This window comes from Tamandua tetradactyla, chromosome 6 (genome assembly GCF_023851605.1).
Source record: "Tamandua tetradactyla isolate mTamTet1 chromosome 6, mTamTet1.pri, whole genome shotgun sequence".
In the NCBI taxonomy this organism is placed as follows: domain Eukaryota; kingdom Metazoa; phylum Chordata; class Mammalia; order Pilosa; family Myrmecophagidae; genus Tamandua; species Tamandua tetradactyla.
Window position 1 is genome coordinate 48,379,933 of NC_135332.1, and position 22,126 is coordinate 48,402,058.

Consider the following 22,126-nt stretch of genomic DNA (forward strand, 5'->3'; position numbering starts at 1 on the left):
GGTGAGGGTACAGATAATTTGATATTTTTCCAAGAAAAAAATAAAACTGGGCTTTAAACAAAAAAACTTTCAATAGTCCCTACCACCCAGAGGAAAAAGTCCAAAGGCCTCGTCAAGGCCAAAGAGAGCTCCCCAGGTCTGGCCAACGCCCTCCCCTCCCATCTCATCTCCCACCACACCCACCTCCCATCTGACACTTCAGCAGTTTTGAGCTGCCTAAGCACAATGTGGAATGTCATGTATGCACAGACTTCCTTCCTGGCTCCTCTGTCCTCCTCTACCTCCACCTTCCCCTACCCCACCCAGCCTTTTCTCCTGGCTAATTCCTGCTTCTCCTTGACAATTCTACTGAGACATCACCACCGTCAGGAAATTCTCATGAGCTGGGTTTGGCACCTCTGCTGGGTGCTCATTACACACACACATTCCTCTATTTAGTACTTACCACATTACATAAAAATGACGTTTTATGGGGTTCTTTCCACCTTAGATTATATGAGCCTCAAAAGAAGCATTATATTTTTATTCATTCCTGTATTCTAAGGCTTAATCAAGTGTCTGACGCAGAGTAGATGCTCAATAGATGACTCTTGAATGAATCAATCATGTCATAAATTAATTATTCCATTTTGCCCCATAAATTTTCACCACTATTCTGGTAAATGCAGGCTTTGCTTAAAATGGGTAAAATTAAGTCATTTTGGATGGAGAGAAAATACCTCACCCATGCTGCAACACTCATTTTAGTGCCCATATTCTAACATCCTGTGGGATGTAACTGATTAGTGAGCCATGAAATTAATTTATGGGTCACTATCCCCATTTTTTAATGAAAAATATTAGAAACAGAAGAGAATAATGTCTCTCGTAACAGTTTTTTCCTTTCCATTATGGATTCCCTCACCCAGGTCCAGGCAAGAAGGGACAGTGGTTAAGGGCACAAATCAGAAAGCTGAAGCTCCTGCTCTGATTCTTTAGTAGCTATGAGCTTCTGGGGATATTACTCATCATTCTAGGCTTCAGTTTCCTCATCTGTAAACTGGAGCTGATATAAATACAAATAACATATAACAGAAGGACCCAGTTATGTCTCAAATTCATAAAACTTGTACTCATCAGTATTTTTGTCAGAGACACTATAAGCACCTACCAGAATGAGATCCAGGACAAACACATCACTTCCCCCCAGTGTTTCCTATTCCAACACCTGGCACCTTCCTCCTAACCAGTTTTCCAACCTGCCTTTTATTGTAATTCACCCATTAGCCTCACAGACTTGTAGATATGGGGGAGGGGGGGAAGTAGTAGTGATTGTTACTCAGTGGCAGCAAGCAAAATTATGGATCCTCGAGTCTAAAGTCACAAGATAGGAAGTAAACAATTCTCTTCTGAAATTGCCTATCTGACCAAATCACTCCCCTGCTTAAAACCTACCTATGGTTCCATTAAGCTCAGAATAAAGTGCCTGTTCCCTGATGCGGTCTGTTTAAGTCCCCTGTGATTTGGCACTATGCCAACCCATCCCACCCCAGCCCTGCACACCTGATGCTCCAGCCCTTCCTGATCTCTGCATTTCCCCAAAGAGCCATGCTTTCTCAGCCCAGGGCCCAGCCCATGTTGTCCGTCTGCCCAGAGCACCCTTCTGACCGTCTTCACGTCTCAACTCAGACCTCAGCTCCTCCTCCTGGGTTTCTGCCCTCATTGTCTCACTCCATCCCCACTGCCCACCACCGTCCCTGCTCGGCACTCCCCTGGCCTCCTCCTGTGGGTCCCTCCATCACAGCGCTGGCCACAGCCATACTTAACCAATTGTTTACTTGTCTCTTTTTGCTCCTGAAGGGAAGGGATTGTGCCTTTCATTCCATAGCCCCAGCACCTTGCACAACTCCCACAGAACAAACACTCAGTACACATTCAGGGAAGGGAAGGAGGAAATGGATGGAAATTCTTCATTTGACACTTTCCCAATATTTCCAAGGTCATAAAGCAACTCAGTGGCTTTGAACTGTAAGCCATGTTCTAAAGACCGGGTTCGTGTGGACACACAGTAAGAGTCTCGGAAGCAAAGGAACTCCTGGAATGAGGCAGGTCAGGGTAAGCACCAGAGTAAGCTGAGTGCCAGGAACATGTGCTTCGTCTCAGAGATTTCACAAGCTGGAGGAAGTTCTCTGGAGGAATGTGCATTTGAGCAATCAACCCCCTGAACTCTAATAAGAGACTAAGAACTTCGAATTTCTTCCTGTCATGAACACACTTGGGGTAAGTCGGGGACAAGGCTGGGCCACTCTCCCTACTGCAGTAACTCCAGATTTTTAGTCACTCTGTTCCAGAGCCCACCAACAGAAAGAAGCTGCTGCCTGGACAGAGCCATGGTAACTGAGATGATGCCCTCTGGGCCAGCTGCGTCAGGGCATGAGGAGCCCGGGGGAGAGAAGAATTAGCATTACTTAATTAGCACTAGGCATATGACTGGGCATTTCACATATGCCATTTCCTCTGATTGACATACCAACCCAATAGGGTAGTAGCCTCATTTTTACAGATGAGAAAACTAAGGATCAGAGAAATTAAATAACTTGCCCAAGCTCACACAGTAAATGACTAAACTCAAATTTGAACCTAATCTGTCTTTGATGATCTTGCTCTATTCACACTCAATTCCTATTCCTGGGTAATTCTTTCTTCATTCAGAATTTTAGTCTGATGCCCGTACCTCCAGGCAGGAGCGGGTAAAGGCATGGAGGAAAGGATCCACCACCAAATACTTAGACACCAGTGATAAGGGAATTAGATACTTGGGATGTGTCCATTTCCTAGGAAACCACACCTGGCACAAGAGAGAGTCTTGGGATCTCCCAATGCTCACCAACCAGCCCCTCCAGAGGGAGGAAGTAACTTCATTCAATCCCACAGAGCCTGGAGGAGTATGATTTCTTCCATCTTCAAAGCCATCAGCCACCAGCTGCATTCAGACACTTCTTATTTGTCTAGCACCAGAGAAGAAAGAAAAACTAGACAGAGGGGAGACTCATTAGAGACCCTGCAATCTATCAGGCACTTCCCAATTCTTCAAGACTCTCTCCTCGCAACTGAAAGGATGTCATGTCTGGGCTTCAGGAAGCCCTTCAGCAAGACTCAGAGAAGGTAAAGGATGATGTGCATCATTTCAGGAGTGCAGGGAAACCTGTTCACCCCCAACCCCCACACCTGAAGAATAGTGTTTAAGATGCTAATTCAGAGCTGCTTCTCTTTGGCCTAGGACTCAAGTCTAAGTTAAAATGGAAGGGACATTCACAGCCATGGCTGTCACTCAAACCTTAGCATGAATCAGGTTCCCATCAAGACGTGAAAGTAAGTTTTGAAACTGAGATTAAAAAGACAAAAACAAGAGGACACCAGATGTCTAATGTGGATAAAGAGGGAGTGAATGGAAATGCCAAAGTAACATTGTGGACACTTCTTGTTCATGGCTCACCAGGATGGGAAAATTACTTAATAACAAGTGCTCAGGGCCAGTGGGAGTGGACCATCTAATAAGGCGACCCCTACAATCAGAAATCCATCCTTCCGTCTATGTAAGTTGAGCCCCAGCTTCCCTCTTCTGACTTCCTGGTTTGGTGTACATTGTGCAGATTAGAATCAGCCTGTTTACTGGGAGAGAATAAAATGTGTCCAATGGACAGATAAGTAATGCCCCAATCTTGGATTTGGGAATATAGGTTTCTGGTTCCTTAGAATCAGGCTGAAGGATTTGCTGACTTGAGTGAGGGCAGAGAAAATGAAATGGGAACAGAAACACAGAGCAAAACATGCTTAACAGCATAGGATACGAACCAGGAAAGCCACAAACCAGAGCTCTCTCCCACGAGGGAGGCTCTGAGAACCTGGGAAGAAGCAAAGCTCTTCAGACTTTCCCATATGCTTATGAAAAACAAGGCCTCAAGAATCTGTAATTGCAATCCTGGGTCCCCCAAAGATCTCAGATTCCAAAAGGGCCCCCTCATCTTTCAATATCTGCAAAGCAAAGAGCGCTCAAAAGAAAAGAGGACACATCTTTCATCAATATCATTGCTAATGTGGAAGCTACTTGGCGGTGGTATCTTCACCTCTGCCTGAACTCCAAGAGGCTTTTAAGCATCTCATTTTGAAACCTGCATACAGCCATCCTCAGGATTCTTAGGCCCTCTCCTTCATTCTCAGTTCTCAGAAAAATATGTTCCACTGTACACCATGCATTTGAATTTGATTCAATAACCACGCACCCAAGATTTAAAACCTAGATACAGTTTTACTATCCACCTAGTGGTAGCTAGGCCAAATTGCAGGCATAGTGATTACAGAGAAATAACCGCAACACTCACCTTCAAACTCAATCCTATAAAGAGAAGGAAAGACTCAGATGCCTTAAGACTAGGCAGATAATAAAAATAAATGAAATAAGCTAGGTGAGAGAGTATAAGCCTCATCACATAGCCAGCTTCTACTTACTTCGATTGTCCCCTTTTAAGAATACAGGTCAGAATTGCCACCCCCTTGATTATTCAAGAGAATGCAGAAGTTGTGATTTTAATGGGAAGGCTCCTGATTTTTAGATATAGGCCCAATTTTTTTGAAAACACTAGGTAAGCCAAATAAAGCTTACTGTCCATCAGTTTTCAATGCTCTGCGAGATGGTGAATATCACTCTCTGAACTGCGGTATTAGACTGCCACTCAACAACTACCGCTTGCAATTGCAACAGAGGCATCCACTGGCCGGGCGCCCCTCCTTTCCAACACGCTCACAGCTATAATCCAGGGCCATGGAGAACAACTAATTCTACAGGAAAAAGTAGGAGCTCAGCTCAGCCACCAAAGGTTGGAGAGGCCTGGCCCTTGGGGCTGGCTGCTGGGCCAGCAGGCATTAAATGGCCGACTGCTCCTGCAAGAAGCCTTCGGGGCCTGGAAGTCCTTTATCTGGCTCAGAAGCCAAGGCTGCTTCTCGAAGGACTTCCAAGTGCTCCTCAGCAGCTGACAGTGACTGGTCAATCCAATCCAGGCCCCCCGTCAGGTGGCAGGCATTCCTGGTCACCAGTACCAGATGACTGACAGACAGAAGCAGGGCAGTTGTCCTAGAAAAAAACAGCAGGATTAGATTCCCTAGGAAGTGAGGAACGTCACATCAAGAGCCCACATGGGTAGACTCTAATTCCCAAACTGGAGTCCCTTCCCCAGCAGGTTGGTGGGTATATAACTTAAAGATGATTTCATGCTCCAATAAATTTGGGAATGGGTGGGTAAAACAAGGGTTGGTGGGTAAAACAAGGGTTAACAGGCTTTTTTTTTTTTACTGCAGCACTTCTCAGAGCCATGATAAAGGTCCAAGATGAGAATAAAATATGCTCTGCTTCACAAACTTATTTAGGACTGTGGAACTCATTTTCTGCAGCACATCTATTAACAACTCCCAAAACAATGTTTTGGAACACAGTTTGGAACTAGACAATCGGATATGTACATCCACCTGATACCCACTTAAAGACAGGCTATAAATATTTCCACCCTGGGCATCCCATATTGATCACGAATCAATAAGGCCCAAGGCTGGTTTACCTCCACTCAAAAAAAAATATTAACTAAAAACCAAATTTGGAGAGAGCTGTTTTCAGTCTTGAAGGTTCACTGTAGAACACCTTTTATATAGTGAGTGTCCACGGTGCAGTTTGGAACATATTCTAGTTTATGAACCCCTGGACAAATCTGGGCAACAAAAGGAGTAGGGTCAGAGACACTAAAGCTGAAGTACCATGACTCACTGCCCATCTGGCAATTGCTATCTATAAAACGGTCATATAAATCAGAGAGACAGAAGAATCTGGTTTTGTGAAATGGGTTTGCATCCTGTATAGGAATATACAATTCAATAACGCTATTAGGGGAGCGTCATAGAGAAGGGTGCCTGGAGTATCCTGTGGAAGGTGGGCACAGCTTTTGGGTAAAGTCAGACAGGGCTGACTTGCACCTCCATTCTCTGTGCTCTGTTGGCCACCTACCCTCTCCTGCCCTGGGCAGCACTTATGGCTAAGGCGGGTCTGCTTGTGGGGTCTACAGAGCTGAAAGGGCACCATGGGGGAAATGGAAAGAAGAGATGATACAGTGAGGACCTAGAAAAGCCTGATGTTTAATTATAAAAATTTAAAATCTAAGACTGGTTCTATTTTTCCAGGGGTACAGGAAGAAGAATGGCCTCTTAGCCTCCCAGCCAGGCTTGGCTCACTGGTTGGCTGACATGACAGGGTTTCAACCACACTGAAATGAATGGTACCCAAAGCCCAAGGAGCAAAAAGAAGACCTCAATCCCATCCCATGCCCTAAGATTTGGGTAGAGCTAAGGCAGCCTCAGGAACCCAGTGAATCAGCCCTCTTCTTAGCAACCCAATCGACCAGCCTACTGTCTAACGGATTATATAAAATGATGAACCTATAGCTTGAAAAATGAGCACCTCCCCCGCCCCAAAGACATACTCACCGCGCATCCAGGAGTTTCGGGTCCAGTGGAGGGTACATTGACTTCACCACATCATCCACTCTGAGAGGAGGCAAAGGGTTTTCAATATTTCACTTTCCTTATCCCCTTTTTTCCTTTCTTTCTTTCAACTTTTCTTTATTCCCGTTCTTCCCTTTGGTATTCAAGATCCATCCTTCTTTTCTCTAACTGCTTCTAGATTCTTGAACAGAGACTTACACAGAAAAACTTCAGGTTCAGTTTAGTGAATTTTTACCTTCTGGGTTCGTTTTAGTCCCAATGGTTTCAAAAGTGCACGTTCACACATATGGAAAGATGCTCAAGATATACTACTACATGAAAAAACTACATAAAATACGACTGATCCTATCTGTATAAAAAGAAACAAAACTATGGAATGTGGGGCGGTGGGGAGGGGGAGTAAAGAGGAATATTCACTCCGTGAACTCTGATTCCCTCCTGGAGTTGGGAAGGATTGAAATTAGGGGATACTTTCACTTTCCAGATAATCTTTTAATTTCTCTAAGCATTCATTACTTTTGTTCTAATTTCTATAAAGCATCCATTCCTTTTGGGATAAATATTCCTTTAAATGGCCTGTCTAAAGGAACATGAACACTAAACAAGGCACAAGTTTATCTGAGTTCAAACTGATGCACGGGATTTCTCTTAACACCTGGTAGTTCATGGTTAATTTTTTTTTCCCCTCAAGTTCAGAAGGGAAGTACTTTTCATTCTGATTTGCTAGGCAAGGCTTTGTCCCACATTCTTGCTCCTGGACTGTTTGATAGTCAGGAAGGAAAAAGAAAGACGTGCTGCTTGATTTCTAAAAGCACTAGAAGAAAGATGCCCTCTAATTTGCCATCAACACACTATGTGAAATAAATGGAGCAACAACAACAAAAAAACATGGCGATAAAAAATGCCTAGAAGGAAAAAGAAATGTGACTGAGAGCAAAGAAGACAGAGCAAGAATCACTGATTGAAATACAGGACAGAGAACATTCTGGAATGTTCTGGAGCTGCTCTAGAGCATGGGCCAGTGAGTACCAGGTCAGGTCCACCCTCTGAGCAATGCCATAACCTCATCCCAGCATGCTGCTAACCCTGCTCACTGAAATCTCACTCTCCTTCTTCCCCATGAGTCCGTGCTGAAAGTGCTGCCACATAACCTGATGGCACAAGCATCGGTCTGGCCCTCTGGGGTAGCTCTCAGAAATGACAAAACACATGAAGAAGGGCCCAGCAGAAAAGAGCAATACAGAGTACCTAAAAAGCACATGGGTAGTCAAAAGGAATGGCTGGTTCTTGCCCAGAGCAGGGTTGGGGGGTCCTAAGGCAAGGGGCAGACCCAGGCTGGTTTCAGTCTATTAGTGACTACCACCTGAGGGGGGAAGCTCCGGAGAAGGCCAAGAACCTTCCTGAACTGAGTCACTCCCCTGGATTATTTCCCTCTCACTTTCTCAACTCCCTGAACTCTTTCGGGACAGAGTTCAAGTGCACCAAGTCTCTCATATGCCCTTAGAGGACTTCAACTCACAGGAAACTGGTCAGGTTTATTTCGTTAGCCTTAAGGTAGGGAAAAGGCTGGTCCCTGTGACTTACTTGAGGGCATGGCAAAAAGGAAAACGAGCCCCGCTTCCCCCCAAGGCTCACACAGGTGCCACCATTCCCGTCAGGGAAACGGAAGCACTGCGTGGAGACAGCTGCTGGACTTGTATTCCTCCGGGCTCAGGCACCACCACATACCAGCCACCAGATGGCAGCACAATTTCACACAGCCCTCTCTAAGAAAAGGGCTTTATTTTTCTTCATACAATCGAGCCCAAATGAGGGGGTGTAGCTGTTGATTGCAATTCTGCTGGCTGCCTCCCACACGGGATCCTGCAAACAGCCTGGAATGTGGGAGGTCTCCATCCTGTATGCCTTCACTTCCCACCCAGTCCTGGAGGCTGCTGGCTGGGCCAGGATGGGGCAGGGGTGACTGCAAAGACTGAGTCCCCCAAAACAGTTTCCAGTACAGATACAGGCTGGGCACAAGGGCATGGCCAGAGGCCACTGAGAGATAGCGGTGCGTGCACCAGTGAGAAATGTGCTTGCTAGCTGGAGCTTGGAGACTGGAAGGAAGGAGTGGGACTGAGAAAAAGGGAGCTGCCACAATGGAATCTGCAGAACAGATTCGTCAGGATTAGTCACGATGCTGAAACTTCCTAAAAAGCCTATTCGGGTGAGGCATGCTAAAGGTGGGAGAATTATGTGAGACCACCCGTGCTGGTTTGAATCTGTTATGTACCCCAGAAAGGACCATGTTCTTTTAATCCATTCTCGTGTGGGCAGACCTGTTGTGCGTGGGACCTTCTGGTTAGGCTATTCCAGTTGGGATGTGGCCCTGCCCACTGAAGGTGGGTCTTCATCCTTTACAGGAGTCCTTTGTGAAGAGGATAAAAGACAATAAAAGCCCAGAATGCTTAGTGAGACATGCCCTGGGAGAAACAAGGAAGGACCTACAGGAGCTGAGAGAAATCTAAGAGAGAGGGACCAGCAGACATCGCCACATGCCTTCCCATGTAACAGAGGGACACCGGATGCCAGCAGCCTTTCCACAGAGGAGGTTATCTTCCTCCTGATGCCTTAATTTGGACATTTCCATGGCCTTAGAATAGTAGATTTGTAAACTAATAAATCCCCATTGAAAAAGCCTACCCATTTCTGGTATATCACATTCCACATCTTTAGCAACCCAAATACCACCTTAGCTTGAAAGTCTCTCAATATCTAAATCTTCGTGAATGCTCTGCGAATGTCTAGGCCACGCATCATGGAAACTGCCTGTGTACTGTTTCTCAGAAGAGCCTGGCTCTGCTGGCACCTCAGCTTCCAGCCTGTCTTCCCCGGGGATGTAGGGCCTCCAGGCCCCAGATGGCTCACCTGGGGCTGATCCGCTTGGCCACCACGATGATGTCGCTGACACTGGCTGAATTCTTCATCTTGGCCCCTGAGCCCATTGTCATGGCAACAAGTTTTTCTGTCAGCATGTGACAAATCTAATGCAGCAGGGAGGAGAGAGGGGAGACAGGGTGACCTGGTTCCCCAAGGGCTTCTGCTCCCCACCCCCTGCCACACACAGCTGCCCCCCTAACCTGCTGGAAGTATTGAAGTGAAAAGTGCACAGAGATTAGAAGAAATGGGGTAAGAAGAAGACAAAGCTGAGAACATGGCTGGGTGGGGAGGGAGGAGTAGGAACCTGCAATCAGGGTCAGGGCTTTGGCGTGGAGAATTCTAAGCTGATATAATCTGTCCAAAAAAATTCATGTGCTCTAATTTCACCGTCTTCCTTAGGGGGAAAACCTACTTTCTCTTTCTATTGCTTTACCTCATGGTTTAGCCCTCTACCAGGATAAATATCTCCAGCGCGGCACCCTCAGAAACATGCTGGACAAAGGGCAATTGTTCCCTTTAAGTACATTCTTCAAAAGGGGCACTTAGCTCCACAATTTTCTAGGGTAATATATGAGCATGATGTTTGCCAAGATGATAGTGAAAAGACTTCAGCAAAAATGGAAAAGGCAGGACTGTGACACATGGCCCTTCTCATTATCAACCAACAGAGCTGGCCACCCCCAAAGCTTGTTTCCCCTCCTGCACCTCTCCTCTTTTGAGAACCTGAATACACATCTGTCCTTGGCAAAAAGGCTCCATTACCTGTCCTATACTCAGGGCTGGAAAACAGAGGGCAGAAAGAAGCCCAAGAACCAACCCACGGGACATGAACCCAGTCCCCTTCCCCCACTCTCTACCACAGGGACTCAAGGGCAGGTGGCCAAGCAAAAGGGCCTGAAATCCCAAGAGGAGGATGAGAAACCCTCTCCTTTGATCTAGCTGAGATCCCCAGTAGGGACCACTGGTTCTAATCCAATAGGACTTCTTCCAACCAATTCATCCCCCATTGCAGGAGACATTTATCTTCCCCTATAGCAGGTGGGGGATGGGGGCAAAACCCTGGTTGGAAGAGGGGAGACGTAATATGACATTACTGCTGAAGTCATTATACCTGTCTATATCTGTAACCACATCTATATACCCAAAGAGCTTCCTGGAATTAAATAAGCCTGAACTTGGGGAATTTTTTCATACCCCAAGACAGAGAGCTGAGGAAGAGGAGGAGTTTTCCTATCTTGTACTAAATGAACTGAAGAAAAGGTAAAGCTGCCCTTTTAAAAATCTTGAAAAACTACTAGACAAAGATATAAATGTATAGTTTCCCAGGTTACTGAAGTAAAAAAAATGGATGATATTTGGAATTGAACTAATATTTCAATATTATTATTAAAAGAAAAAAGATTTCATTAGATAGGGAAGCATTTGAAAAACAAATGCTGAAACTATAAAAATTACCCAAAATGTTAACTGAATATAAGTTTCCAAAGATTCAAGCATTTAAAAATGAAAAATTGGACTTCAAGTTAAAGTAATCATGGCTTAGATTTTTTTAGCATAGCTATATAGTGTCATAGCCAAAAAGTATAAACAAAAAGACTTTCTAATAATTGGAGAAGCCTAAATACAGAACTTGCTATAAATTCCTGAGCTCTCTATTAACGAAAGAAAGTACTTAGGGAGAAACTGGAAAACCCTGTTTCCCTTAACAGCTAACTGGTCTCGGGCAAACAGTTCTTTCCATGGTCAGTGAAAATGTGGCTAATGCCTATCTATGCTGCCTTTCCCAAAGGCCAATGTTTTACTGAGGCCCAAATGACAAAAAATCTTTGAAAAGGTCTTAAGAATCCTAAAGTAGAACCAATTGCCCAGGTGGAAGTGTCAGGAATGTTAAAGGAAAGCATCTTGTGAGGGGTAAGAAGTTAGGTTCTGTGCCATTCCTAAAGTCCCTTCCAATTCTGAAAGTGTATGCATAAGTGTTCCCCATTTCCCCATTCAGAAATCAAAGAGTATTACCTTCAAGATGGCAATGCAGTGGGACATGAGACCCCTGGGGAGACAAGAAGAATTTGTCAATTCTTACCTAGAGAGGCCCACCTCCCTTCAGCCACCCTACTGCTCCTCAGGTATCTCTGGGCAACGGGCACAACTGGAGACCCCCCCGAGAGTTGTAATGCCTCAGTGTTAAAATGAGCAGGTCCATAAGCCAAATGAGGAAGCACCGCCTTTCCCTCCCCTACCTGCTCCCCATACCCAACTGCTCTTCCAGCTAACTCTACTCCCCACTGATGAGCCATGCTTTTCTAATAACTGAGCTTCTAATGGACTGTTTCCTCTGCTCAGAGTGTCCTTCCCCTCCAGTTCCACCTGGTGAATGTCTTCTCATCTTTCAACACTCAAGTCACAAGGTACCTACTTTGTCATATTCTTCATGAAGGATCCACCTCCACCTCCTGCTAGGAGACAAATCTAGGCATTGCCTCCTCCGTGTGCCTATGAAATCACCCATAGTTTCTATGATACTGCATTTAGACTTTTAGATAGAACTCTGTTTTAATAACCACAGTGCCTGGGTCAGTGCCCTGCATGAATGTTTACAAACATTTCCCAAGTGAATGAATGACTAAATGAAGAAGGTAATGAAGCAGCATGCACTGCTCAAAATGCCAAGGCTCCTGCTGGGTACAAGGATCTCTGAGGGATACAGAAGACAAAGGTTTTCATCCCTCAGTATTAAATTCTTGGCCCCTTTCAAGGATAATCCAAGCACATCAGGGTGACCTGAAATGACCTTTGCCATACATCTACAAGTATAAGAGTTCAGGTCTACAAAATGGGAGATGAGGAGAAACACAGTCATGCCACTTTCTTTGTCTTCCATGTTGAGGGCAGAGGAAAGAGCAGGGAGTGACACAGTGCTGCTGGATGCCCTGTTGAGTGCTCTGGCAAAGGAAGCCACAGAAAGACAGCCAGACGCTCGCATCTGCCATCCCCTGGCGGCTGCAAAATGATCTATAAGAAAGCACACAATCCCCATGAACTTACGAGGCATCTTCAATCCAATCTTCGTTCTCCAGAATGGCCTCGATGTGAGGGTTGGTGATGACCACATCATCCAGCTCTAACTCAGAGGGCTCAGACTGGGTCTCCATGGCGCCGATGAGGTCCACAATGGGCCTGGAAAGAAAGGATGTCGTTAAGTGGTTTTGTAATGGGTGACTGCTGCTGACTCCCTCCTCACTGAGGTCCACAAACCACACACACCCCCACCTCCAAAGATGAAAGAAATAGATACATAACAGCAGGGACCACTTGTCCTGGATCCAAACCCAACCCTAATGAGGACTGCAGTTGCGGGCAGGGTGCATGGCCAGAAAGTGAGTCAAGGAGACAGCCTGCGGGATGTGGGGGATGTGGGGGATGCCAAAACAAAAGTGGAACAGAATGAGCTAAGTCACTCAGAGAAAGAAGAGGGCTATAGTCATGATTACCAAGATGTATTAGACAGGTTACTCCTTAAGGACAAAATACTATCCTTCTGTGACTTGTTTTCCTCTCAAGCCTACCTTTAAAGGAGAAACTGAAGTACATTTTACCCAAACCTTCCTGTGCCCCCTACCTGGTCTGCAGAATCACTCTTGAGGACCACCTAGCCTATCCCTTTAGCCACAACCCCTCCTAGTATACACTAGAGAGGTGGGAGAAGTGAAAATACCTCCTAATTTTTAACAGGGTTCTTTAAAAAATGAGGTGTGATACTTTTCAAGAGCAAAACCTTCCTGGGTCATATAAATGGGCATTTATAAATTATTACCTGTGCAACAGAGATGCTGTAGGAAAAGAGATAGAGGGGCAAGAGAAACTAAGGGTAGGCTGCTGCAGCCCCTCAAGGATCTGTCAGTTAAGACATCCCTAAACTGAAATTAGAATCTTGTTTACAAACAGAAGTTCATATAAAATGCCTCATGAAGACATCTGCTGTGCAAAGACAGACACAGTTCTGTGCTAGAAATTCCCTGAACTGAATGTCTGTTGCCTGAATGTATGGCTGAAGTTCTTGCCTGATTTCTGTTTCTATGGAGTTGCTTAGAAAGGGTTTTGGATTGTCCAAGGGTTTACATCTTGGATGGATGGGCATGCCTTCATCCCAGGTGCACATGTTAGTAACTTTTTCTTTGGCTCAGGCAACAGAATCAGAGGTGGCTCAGGATGTTGGGAGGCTTAAAAACCATTCTAAAGCTCTGTCTTTAGCAGGTACCATTTTAGGAACAAAAAGCTGAGCTGGAGTGTGCAGCACTGAACTTCTCTTCCTTTTTCATTTGTTAGCGCCTGAGGGCAGGTCCCATCTCTCCTCCTTCCCCTCCCTGGAACCACTCACTTGGAATCATAGCGCTGCAGCAGGTCTCGGGGCCGGCAGTAGCGCTGCCTGCAAACCACCACCAAGGCTGCAAACGAAGCCAGGAAGATGGTGGCCAGTACGCCTATGGCAACGATCACCACGGTCTCCATCCTTCTGGGGGGCTCCCTCCGTCCTGGTCACATCTCCCACAAGGGCTACAGCTTGAGAGACACACAGTACAAGAAGCCTGACAAAAAAGCATGAAAGAGAGCGGGACAGTCGGTCTTACCTACTGGAAGGAGCAAATGAAGGGTAGGGGGTAGTCAGGTTTCCCCAGGTCACCTGCAAAGACCTGAGGGTCTGAACAGAATCAAGGCGCATTTTATAAGTCATGCCCCAAATTTGCCTTTTCTTTTACTGGTTTGATCCCCAGTTGGACCAGGATGTCCTTTCAAACCTGAGACAAAAGGAAACATTATAACTAGGACTGTGCTTTCATAACTTAACCAGTATGCATGAAAGAACACTCACAGAAAAGAAGGGTGGAATTGCATTTAATGAGGGTCTACTCCATGCCAGGCACTTTGCATATAACTATTGCAACCTAATAACAATCCTGTGAAGCAGGTATTTGTATCCAAATTTTACAGTTCAGAAAACTGAGGTTCAGGAAAGCTAAGTAATTTGCCCAAATTTATGTAGTCAGGAAGTAGTTGAGCTAGATTTCAACCCCCAGAGCCGATCCATTTAAACTAAAGCATATATTCATTTTCTTTTTCCTTTATAAGGAGAAAAGAAGATTCAGACCTTCATTTTCCTTTTCCTTTCTAAGGAAAAAAAGAAGATTGTAAAACTCTGTAAAGAGTCTTTGTTGTTAGAGTCAGAGTTGGAAACTTAAAACTGATGTCAAAGTATTCAATGCCAGCTGCCCAGGAAGGTTCTTCTACCAGGATTTCAACTTATAAATAAAAGACCAAAGCTATTACAAAGGGGTATGTATGCAAGTGTTATTTCATTGCAGGCCTCCTTCTTGGGTTCTTTTGAGCAAGTCTCCTCCTTTCTCTGAGGTTTAATTTCTCAACTACATAAAAAAGGCACTTTGACCTAAGAGTCTCTATAACCCCATGTTGGTGCACTGCCTCTCTCTGTATTTAATTCTGTGCTCTATGTCTTGGAGGATCCAAGTGCTCCAGATATCATTCAGTAAGTATCTGCTGATTACCTATCATTAGCCAAGCACTAGGCTGGTTTCTGGTCACTGGAGAATAGCATGGCAAGTGCCCCAACCTAAAAGAGCTGGTGAGGGAGATGGATCATTTCTACTCCATGTACAACAGAGACCTGTGATACCGACAGAAGTATACCAAAAGGAGAGTGACTGTGTTTGCATGACACTTTAGGGGAACACCTCCTTCAACAGGGTTAGTGAAGCTTGAGCTGGGTTTTGAAGGATGAGTAGGAGTTTGGCAGATAGACAAGTTGGGGACTTGGCTGGCTGAGGTGTCAAGCAGGCCTCTCTCTGAGGTCTCACCGGGCCACTCTCCTACCTGGTGCTCACTAGCTATAAAGGCAAGAAGGCTGAAGTCTGTCTCTTTCATCACCGTATCTCTGAGTCTGTGTGTGTGTATATGTGTGGGTGTTGAGTGGGAACTATCCAGGTCTGACTCAGTTTCTCTAGATGTGTATGTCTCTGTAAGATTCCCTGTCCCTCCCTATCCACATCTTCTGGGCCATTATCCCTATCTCATCTTTCTTCCCCTTCCTCCGTTTTTCTTCCTTCTCTTTCCCCTTCTCTCATTCCTGCCTGACTCTGTATCTGTCTCTTGGGCTGTCTCTCTCCCCATTTCCTCTCCATGCGTCTTTTTCCCCCTCCCCTTCAGTCTCTTCCCCTTCTCTGTGCTTCTCCTTCTGACCTCCTCTCCCCTACCCCTGCCCCTGGCCTCCAAGACCACCTGCTTTGTTTTCACTCCTATGTGTTGTGTATGTGTGTGCTCCGAGTGTATCCGTAAGCTTTCTCTGAGTTTTCGCTGTATCTGTAATTTGTCTGTATAGGGGCTTCTTTGTGTGTTTATTTTCATTTATGTGTTCTCTGTGTGTTTCTTTCTCTGTCTCTGAACGAGCTTGTGTGGGTTTCTTTCTGTCCCTTCCTTTCTCCCCTGGCTGATTCTAAATCTGCAAGCATAAAAGAGAAGAAAGATTCAACTTCCTTCCCCCTGTCCTACCCCCCAGAACACCCACCCGATCACCCAGGACTCAGGAGGCAACGGGGAAGCGGAGCCCCTAATCCCATCTCCGAGCGCGGCGCCCGGGGCTCGGATGGCGCACCGCGGAGGCGTCGGTGCAGAACCTCGCGCGCCTCGAACTTACTCTCTCAGACTTGGCCCGGGGGTGCGCGCTGCGCCCGCGCGGGACAAAGCGCTGGAACAAAGGGGCGGGCGGGCCCGGCCTCCCCTCCCCCAAGGCAGAGGGCCGAGCCCGCGCCCTCACCCCCCACCCCCTCCCGCGGGGCCGCCCTCTCGGCGCGCCCTGCTCCAAAGGTGCGGGGCCCCTGAAGGCTCGCCCGGAGCCCCCTTCCCGCCAGCCCCGGGGCGCGCGGAGCCCGGGGCCCCCCTAGGTCGGCTCACCCACCTCAGGCTCCGGCGCCGCTCGCACCCCGGGCCGCGCCCCGCGAACCGGCCCCCGCGGATGGCAAAGTCCCGGGCGCGGGCCTCGCGGGCGGCGACTGCGAGCGGGGCATGCCGGGAACCAAGCTGGGCTGTCGGAAGGAATCAAGATAAACTCCCCCGGCTCGGCCAAACCCCCGGAGGTGGACGCGGGAGGGGGAGACGCCGCCCAGAGCATCCCAATCCCCCCGCTGCCAGGCGCCGCCGTCACCGCCAGGCCCTCCGAGGCAGCTCCAGACCCGGGGCTGGGGCCACGCGAGGTCCCGGCAGCTGGGAAGCAGACGCTCGGCGAGATCCTCTGAACTTTCTTCGAGCCCCCGCGGAGAGCCAGGCCCGGGCACGCAAAGCGGGTGGGGGGAAGCATGCAGGGTCCTGGGGATGGTCACCCGATGCGGGGTGGGAAGAGACAAGAGCTCAGTTTTCAGTGTGACTGCCCATAGAGCCAGTCTTTTCTGATACAGACTTTTAAATCCAGACTCTGCCACTCGCTAGCCGTGGACAACTTTACTCCTCTGTACTTAGGTTCTTTCATTTGTGAAGTGGGCATAATACTTGTGAGCATCCTCAGAGTTAGTCTCAGGGTGGAATTCCATGGTCCATGTAATGCATTTGGAAGAGTACCTGGCACAGGGTAAACGGCAACTCTAATTTCAGCCTGACGGGTGGAGGACGGTAGCAAGCAGGCCCACCCCTGACAATTGAGGAGTTAGGGCCAAAAGCACAAATGCAGCACCTGGCTCAGAGCCCTGCCCCTGCTCTACCCTCTGCCATTCCATACCAAAGAGGGCTCACATGCATTCATGAAGACAGGGCACCCACCTACGGACAGCCATCTCTTGGCCACCCCTTGACCTAGAGATGCCCACACCAAGCAGAACTATCTGCCCTTGAGAGGATGAAGTTCCCCATGGCCCTGGAAGCAGGCTCAGGATTGTTTGGACAGGGATAGCCAGAGGCCAAGGTACCAGGAATGTAGTCTAGAAGGGGACATGGGCTCCTGATGGTCATATCCCTTGGCCCTTTAACTTCTTGTCCCATGGGGAAGAGGCAAAGCCAGAATGGGGCCCGACTAAAGTATGGGGCCCTGGGCTGGGGGCTCAGCTGCCCAGCTCTAAGGCAGCACTGGTGGCAAGTACCAAAGGATGCAGACTGGTCCTAGGCAGCTTAAAGCAGGGGTTGCAAACTGGTAGCCCAGAGGCCACATCCAGCCCACAGAAGGGTTTACTTGGCCCACGGTTTTTCTAAAAAATCAAATTAGTTGCTAACATTTTTTAAAAATCAGGAATTTCACTTAGAATCTAGATTTCCAGCTCCTCTGGAAAATTCTTAAGACCTCATTCCATGTGTGACAGCAGTCAATGGGATATGAGCAGCTGCTGTCCCCCAATTCACACTCCTAGTCCACCACCGTCTGCACTGGTTTGCACAACATAGCCACATGTACTCACTCACATCTCACCCTTTTCTTTAACCGCCCAGCCCTGTGGGCAACTGAGTTTTCCTACTTTGGGGAGAAGGCTGAGGCATGATTTTATTACCCTCTGATGTATTTTCATGATGAAACTACTAAGCATTACAATCTGCGTAAGGAAAATGGGCTGCAGCAAGCAGCAAACATTGGAATGGGTGATTGGGGACAATAAGACTCTCCATTTCTTGGAGAGTCTCTGAGAAGGACAGAGCACTATTTGTCTTGGGTGGTTTAGACATTTCGTGGCCTTGAGGTAAGAACTAAACCATGTGATCTCTCATGGCATCTTCTAAGACTGGGGTCCTATGACTCTGCAGAAGAGAAATAAAAGAAAGCTTTAACCTTGAAGAGTTCATAACTTGAGTACAAAGGGCACATACACAACTCATAAAAAATATATAGACAAGCAAAAATAGCCCAGCTACTGCCTGAGGCTGGAAGTATAAATGCTCAATTAAGCACCCACTAGCCAGCTGCCAGGAGGGCAGGGTTGTAGCCCGGTCACATGCTTCCCCTCGTTCTAGCAATTCCTGACGTTCCACGTGCCCCTGGCATCTCTCTGGATTGATTTGAGTAGATCTTGTGTGTGATTCACTGTTCTTGCATGTAAGCCACAGAAACTGGAAAGGGGAGTTATTAAAGGACATGGGATTATCAATAGCCCCTTCCAACATGAAAAAGTTAGAATGGGGATAGCCCAAATACCCCTAAAGAGTGGGAGAAAGATCAAAGGTAGTGGTAGAGTTATACAGAGAAGGTAGGGTTTAACAAGTGAGTGTGATTGCGGAATCATTATAATGATATTTCTTTTAGTCTCCAGTGTCTTGGAGCAGCTAGAAGTAAAAATCTAAAATTGTGGAATTGTAACCCATACCAAACTCTGAAATCTGTTCTACAACTAATTGTTGGGGTGTGCTTTGAAGTTTATTGCTTTTTGGTACATGTGTTATCTTTTACACACAAAAGAGAAAAATATATCTTTCTTCTAGCTTCCAGTGTTTTAGAGCAGCTAGAAAGAAAAATCTGAAATAGCGGAATGGTAACCCATGACAAACTCTGAAATCTGTTCTGTATCTACTTTTTTTTTTTTTGCGTGAGCAAGCACCGGGAATTGAACCTGGGTGTCCGGCATAGCAGTTGAGAACTCTGCCTGCTGAGCCACCATGGCCCGTCCTGTATCTACTTTTTGAAGTGTACTCTGAAAAATCACTGCTTTTTTTCTCCTTTTCTTTGTATATATGTTATATTTAACAATAAAAAATATTTTTTTTAATGTAAAAGAGAGATAAAAGCTTTTTCAGGGCAAAAAAAAAGGACACGGAGTGCCCATGGAATCGTTGAGAGATTGGTAACCCAGACTAGGAAGTGAGCAGGTACCGTAGGGGTCTAGGGGCCAGGAAGCTGCCCTGCATGGCTGGGTGCTACTGCCCTAAAATGATTCTGAACCTACCTTCAAATTTATCCCCCATTCAAGACTTAAAGGCCTAGGTAGGACCCCACCTCACTTGTTTTCACCTTAAGATGTGGGGCACAGGCAGTGTCCTGCCTTCTAATGTATCTGCATGTTTTCCCCCGATGGTTGCTGGGCTGCTCCCCAAAACTCACGTACTCTCACATATGGCCTCTTCTCACTCAGTCTTTCGATCAAATGTATAGCAAGCATCCCCAGACTGAGGGCTGGTCTCAATGATTAGAGAGGAGAAGCCAAGAGGTCAGAAATGGTGCTGACTATGGTAAGGAGGGAAGCGGCATGGGTGCTAGCCAGTGGGTGCAAGCTCAGCTCTGTTGAGGCAAAGAGTGAACACTTATTGAGTTCCTACTCTGTACGGGTCACTGATTAGGCGCTGATAAATACTTGATCTCGTCTGATACTCTCACCAATCTTGAAAAGTCAACATGATTAAATTCTTTTGTAAGTGGGGAAAACAGACTCGAGGGGTAAGATAACTTACCCATGCTCTTCAGCTTATAAGTGGTAGGGCAGTGAGTGGAACTCAAGACTCCCTGATGCCAAAGCCCAGGCCACCCAAACCAGGAAATAAATTGCTCTTTCAGCTACCTGGTATCTGGAACAGAGGCAGGTTGCCATGGCCCTGGCTACAACAAATAGAGCTACTCTATCTCAATTTGGTACACAACCCATCCTTGAAAACACACTTACTCTCATCCTGGATATGACCCAGGTCTTGTACTTCTCTGCCTATTCCTATCTTGATATCCCTTTGTTTTTTCCATCTGATGCCTGCTGCATTGCTGCATCTCTGTTGTGTAGCTCACCAGGTAATTCCTTTTGCAGCATCTAATGCACTGTTATATACTAATATTACATAGGTGGGATAGTGCTGCTTGGCTGTCTAGAAACCAAGCACTTAGTATGCCCAGGGTCACCCACTCAGGTCAGCTGAGTGTCCTCTGAAAGACAGACAGCTCAGAAGACAGAGGTGGAAAAAGGGTGTGGCAGACAGACGTGCAGTCACCTCTCGTCCCCACTCCCAACCCACATCTCTAGGCAGGAGCCCCGTCCTTCCAGACAGACAGAACCATCAGGTGCATTCAAACCCCTTCTGCCTCAATCAGAAATGCTTTTCCCATTGCCTGTAACTTCGCTAAACCCTCCTGACCTGCCTCCAGGCTGTCAGGGGGCAGCAGAATGACCTTCTTCACCCCCAGCAGGTAGGCAGTTATAAGCATGAACCTGAACCAGAAAAACTGTACCTCTAGGTCTGCCTCCTCCATTTACTCTCTGTGTGATCTTGGACCATTCACTCACCTCTCTGGACCTTGGTTTTCTCATCTATAGAATGAGAATAGTAAAATCTATGAACCATGACTATTTAGAGGATTAAACAATACATTTAAAGTCCTCATCACATATGACCAAGAAAAAAAATGGGGATCTCCTTGATGGTCCTCAAATGTACCAAGCTCAGTCTACCTCAAGGTTTTTCCCTCTGCCTGGAATCCTTTCCCCCGCTGTTTGCATGGCTTGCTCCCCTCACTTTGCTCAGGCCTCTGCTCAAGAGTGACCTCTCCGAAGAAGCCTTCCCTGGTCATCCAGTCTAAAATAACATCTTTCACACTCACTGGCCTTGATTTTTTGTGTGGCACTTATCCACTACCGGATATATATGTTTGTTTATTGCTCCTCCCCTTTCAGAATATAAGCTCCATGAGGACAGGGACTCTGCTGCTTTGTTTCCAGTTGACCACTAGTATCTAGAAGAGGGCCTGGCACTTAGTAGGTGCTCAGTCAACACCTGCAGAAGGAGTGAAACTTAATGGTTAGCTGTTAGCACTGTCATTCTACAGTGGGAACAGGGACTCTATACCTACACCCAGCACCCAGTGGCCCACTGGGGTGGGAGGCAAGAGGCTTAAGCATGTGGGAAACACTCAAAGTGGGTCAAGTTCCAGCACTGGAAAGAGAAGAAGGGTTGACCTGAATTAAAGGGCCTCAATCTCAAATGCCGGATTTGACTCTGAGTACATGCTTGTTTTAAGTGCCTACTGCGTTCCTTAAAATTTATAAAAACTGCCTTCTCATAATAATGCCTTAAAACAAAGCACCGTTTCAATGGAAGAAACTCTGCCTTGTACGTTATTTAATTTGACCTTTGCCAGAACCCCTGCATTGTGGATATTATGATTACCATTTTACACATGTGGTTGAGTAATCACCTGACTACAAGTTCAGTTCATGCTCTTTTCACTACACCAGGTTGTCCTTAAATTCAAAGTCAAATTCAAACTAGGGATTGTGAAATGAGAGATTGGAAAGTGGGGGTGGTGTGCAAGTTCAGTGGTAGAATTCTCGCCTGCCATGCAAGAGACCTAGGTTCGAGTCCCAGACCATGCACTTCCTCAAAAACAAAATACAATAAACAAACAAAAATTCAACAAATAATGCTGCAATAATGGGATACTCACATGGAAAAATAATGAAATGTGACCCCACCATACAGCATACCAAAAAAAAAAAAAAGAAAAAAAGAAAGAAAGATAAAGAGAGAGCGAGATTGGGAAAAGGATTGCAGGTGAAGGAGACTCAGTCTTCCTTCATTTCTTGACCATTTTAGAAACCACTTCCCTCATCTGCCCCACCCCGGGGTTTATCTCAGTGATGCAACCCTAATTTCACCCTACTGTACTTGGGCTTAAAACCTGATTTTCTAACTTCTTAAAAGGGAAGATAAAATCAGGTCCTGGTAAAAA

The 22,126-nt window shown here is 46.5% G+C and overlaps 1 protein-coding gene and 1 long non-coding RNA gene across 7 annotated transcripts in view; one reads left to right on the top strand and one right to left on the bottom strand.

Annotated features, from left to right (window-relative positions):
• LOC143687838 (uncharacterized) overlaps nt 1-14,764 on the top strand; it is a 39,796-nt gene extending 25,032 nt beyond the window's left edge. For 2 of the 4 annotated variants that reach the window (XR_013177698.1, XR_013177701.1), the window contains 2 exons: nt 13,768-14,092; nt 14,569-14,764. This is a non-coding gene — a long non-coding RNA (uncharacterized LOC143687838). Of the gene's footprint in view, nt 1-6,204; nt 6,433-13,767; nt 14,093-14,568 lie in introns of those variants that run through there. The other 2 variants (XR_013177699.1, XR_013177700.1) reach the window with 2 other exon arrangements.
• On the bottom strand, nt 799-16,504 carry TMEM98 (transmembrane protein 98). 3 transcript variants are annotated; one of them, XM_077165202.1, is made up of 7 exons: nt 16,409-16,504; nt 13,820-14,027; nt 12,487-12,618; nt 11,458-11,491; nt 9,433-9,548; nt 6,508-6,567; nt 799-5,110 (listed from the first exon to the last, which is right to left on the bottom strand). In XM_077165202.1, exons 2-7 carry the CDS (start codon nt 13,948-13,950, stop codon nt 4,903-4,905), a joined length of 681 nt encoding a protein of 226 aa, XP_077021317.1. In that variant the 5' UTR covers nt 13,951-14,027; nt 16,409-16,504; the 3' UTR covers nt 799-4,902. The 3 variants fall into 3 exon arrangements, with proteins under 3 accessions (XP_077021317.1, XP_077021319.1, XP_077021318.1); XM_077165204.1 differs by having other exon boundaries at nt 13,820-14,001; nt 16,409-16,495; XM_077165203.1 differs by lacking the exon at nt 16,409-16,504 and adding an exon at nt 16,148-16,227.
• Between the last annotated feature and the right edge of the window lie 5,622 nt (nt 16,505-22,126).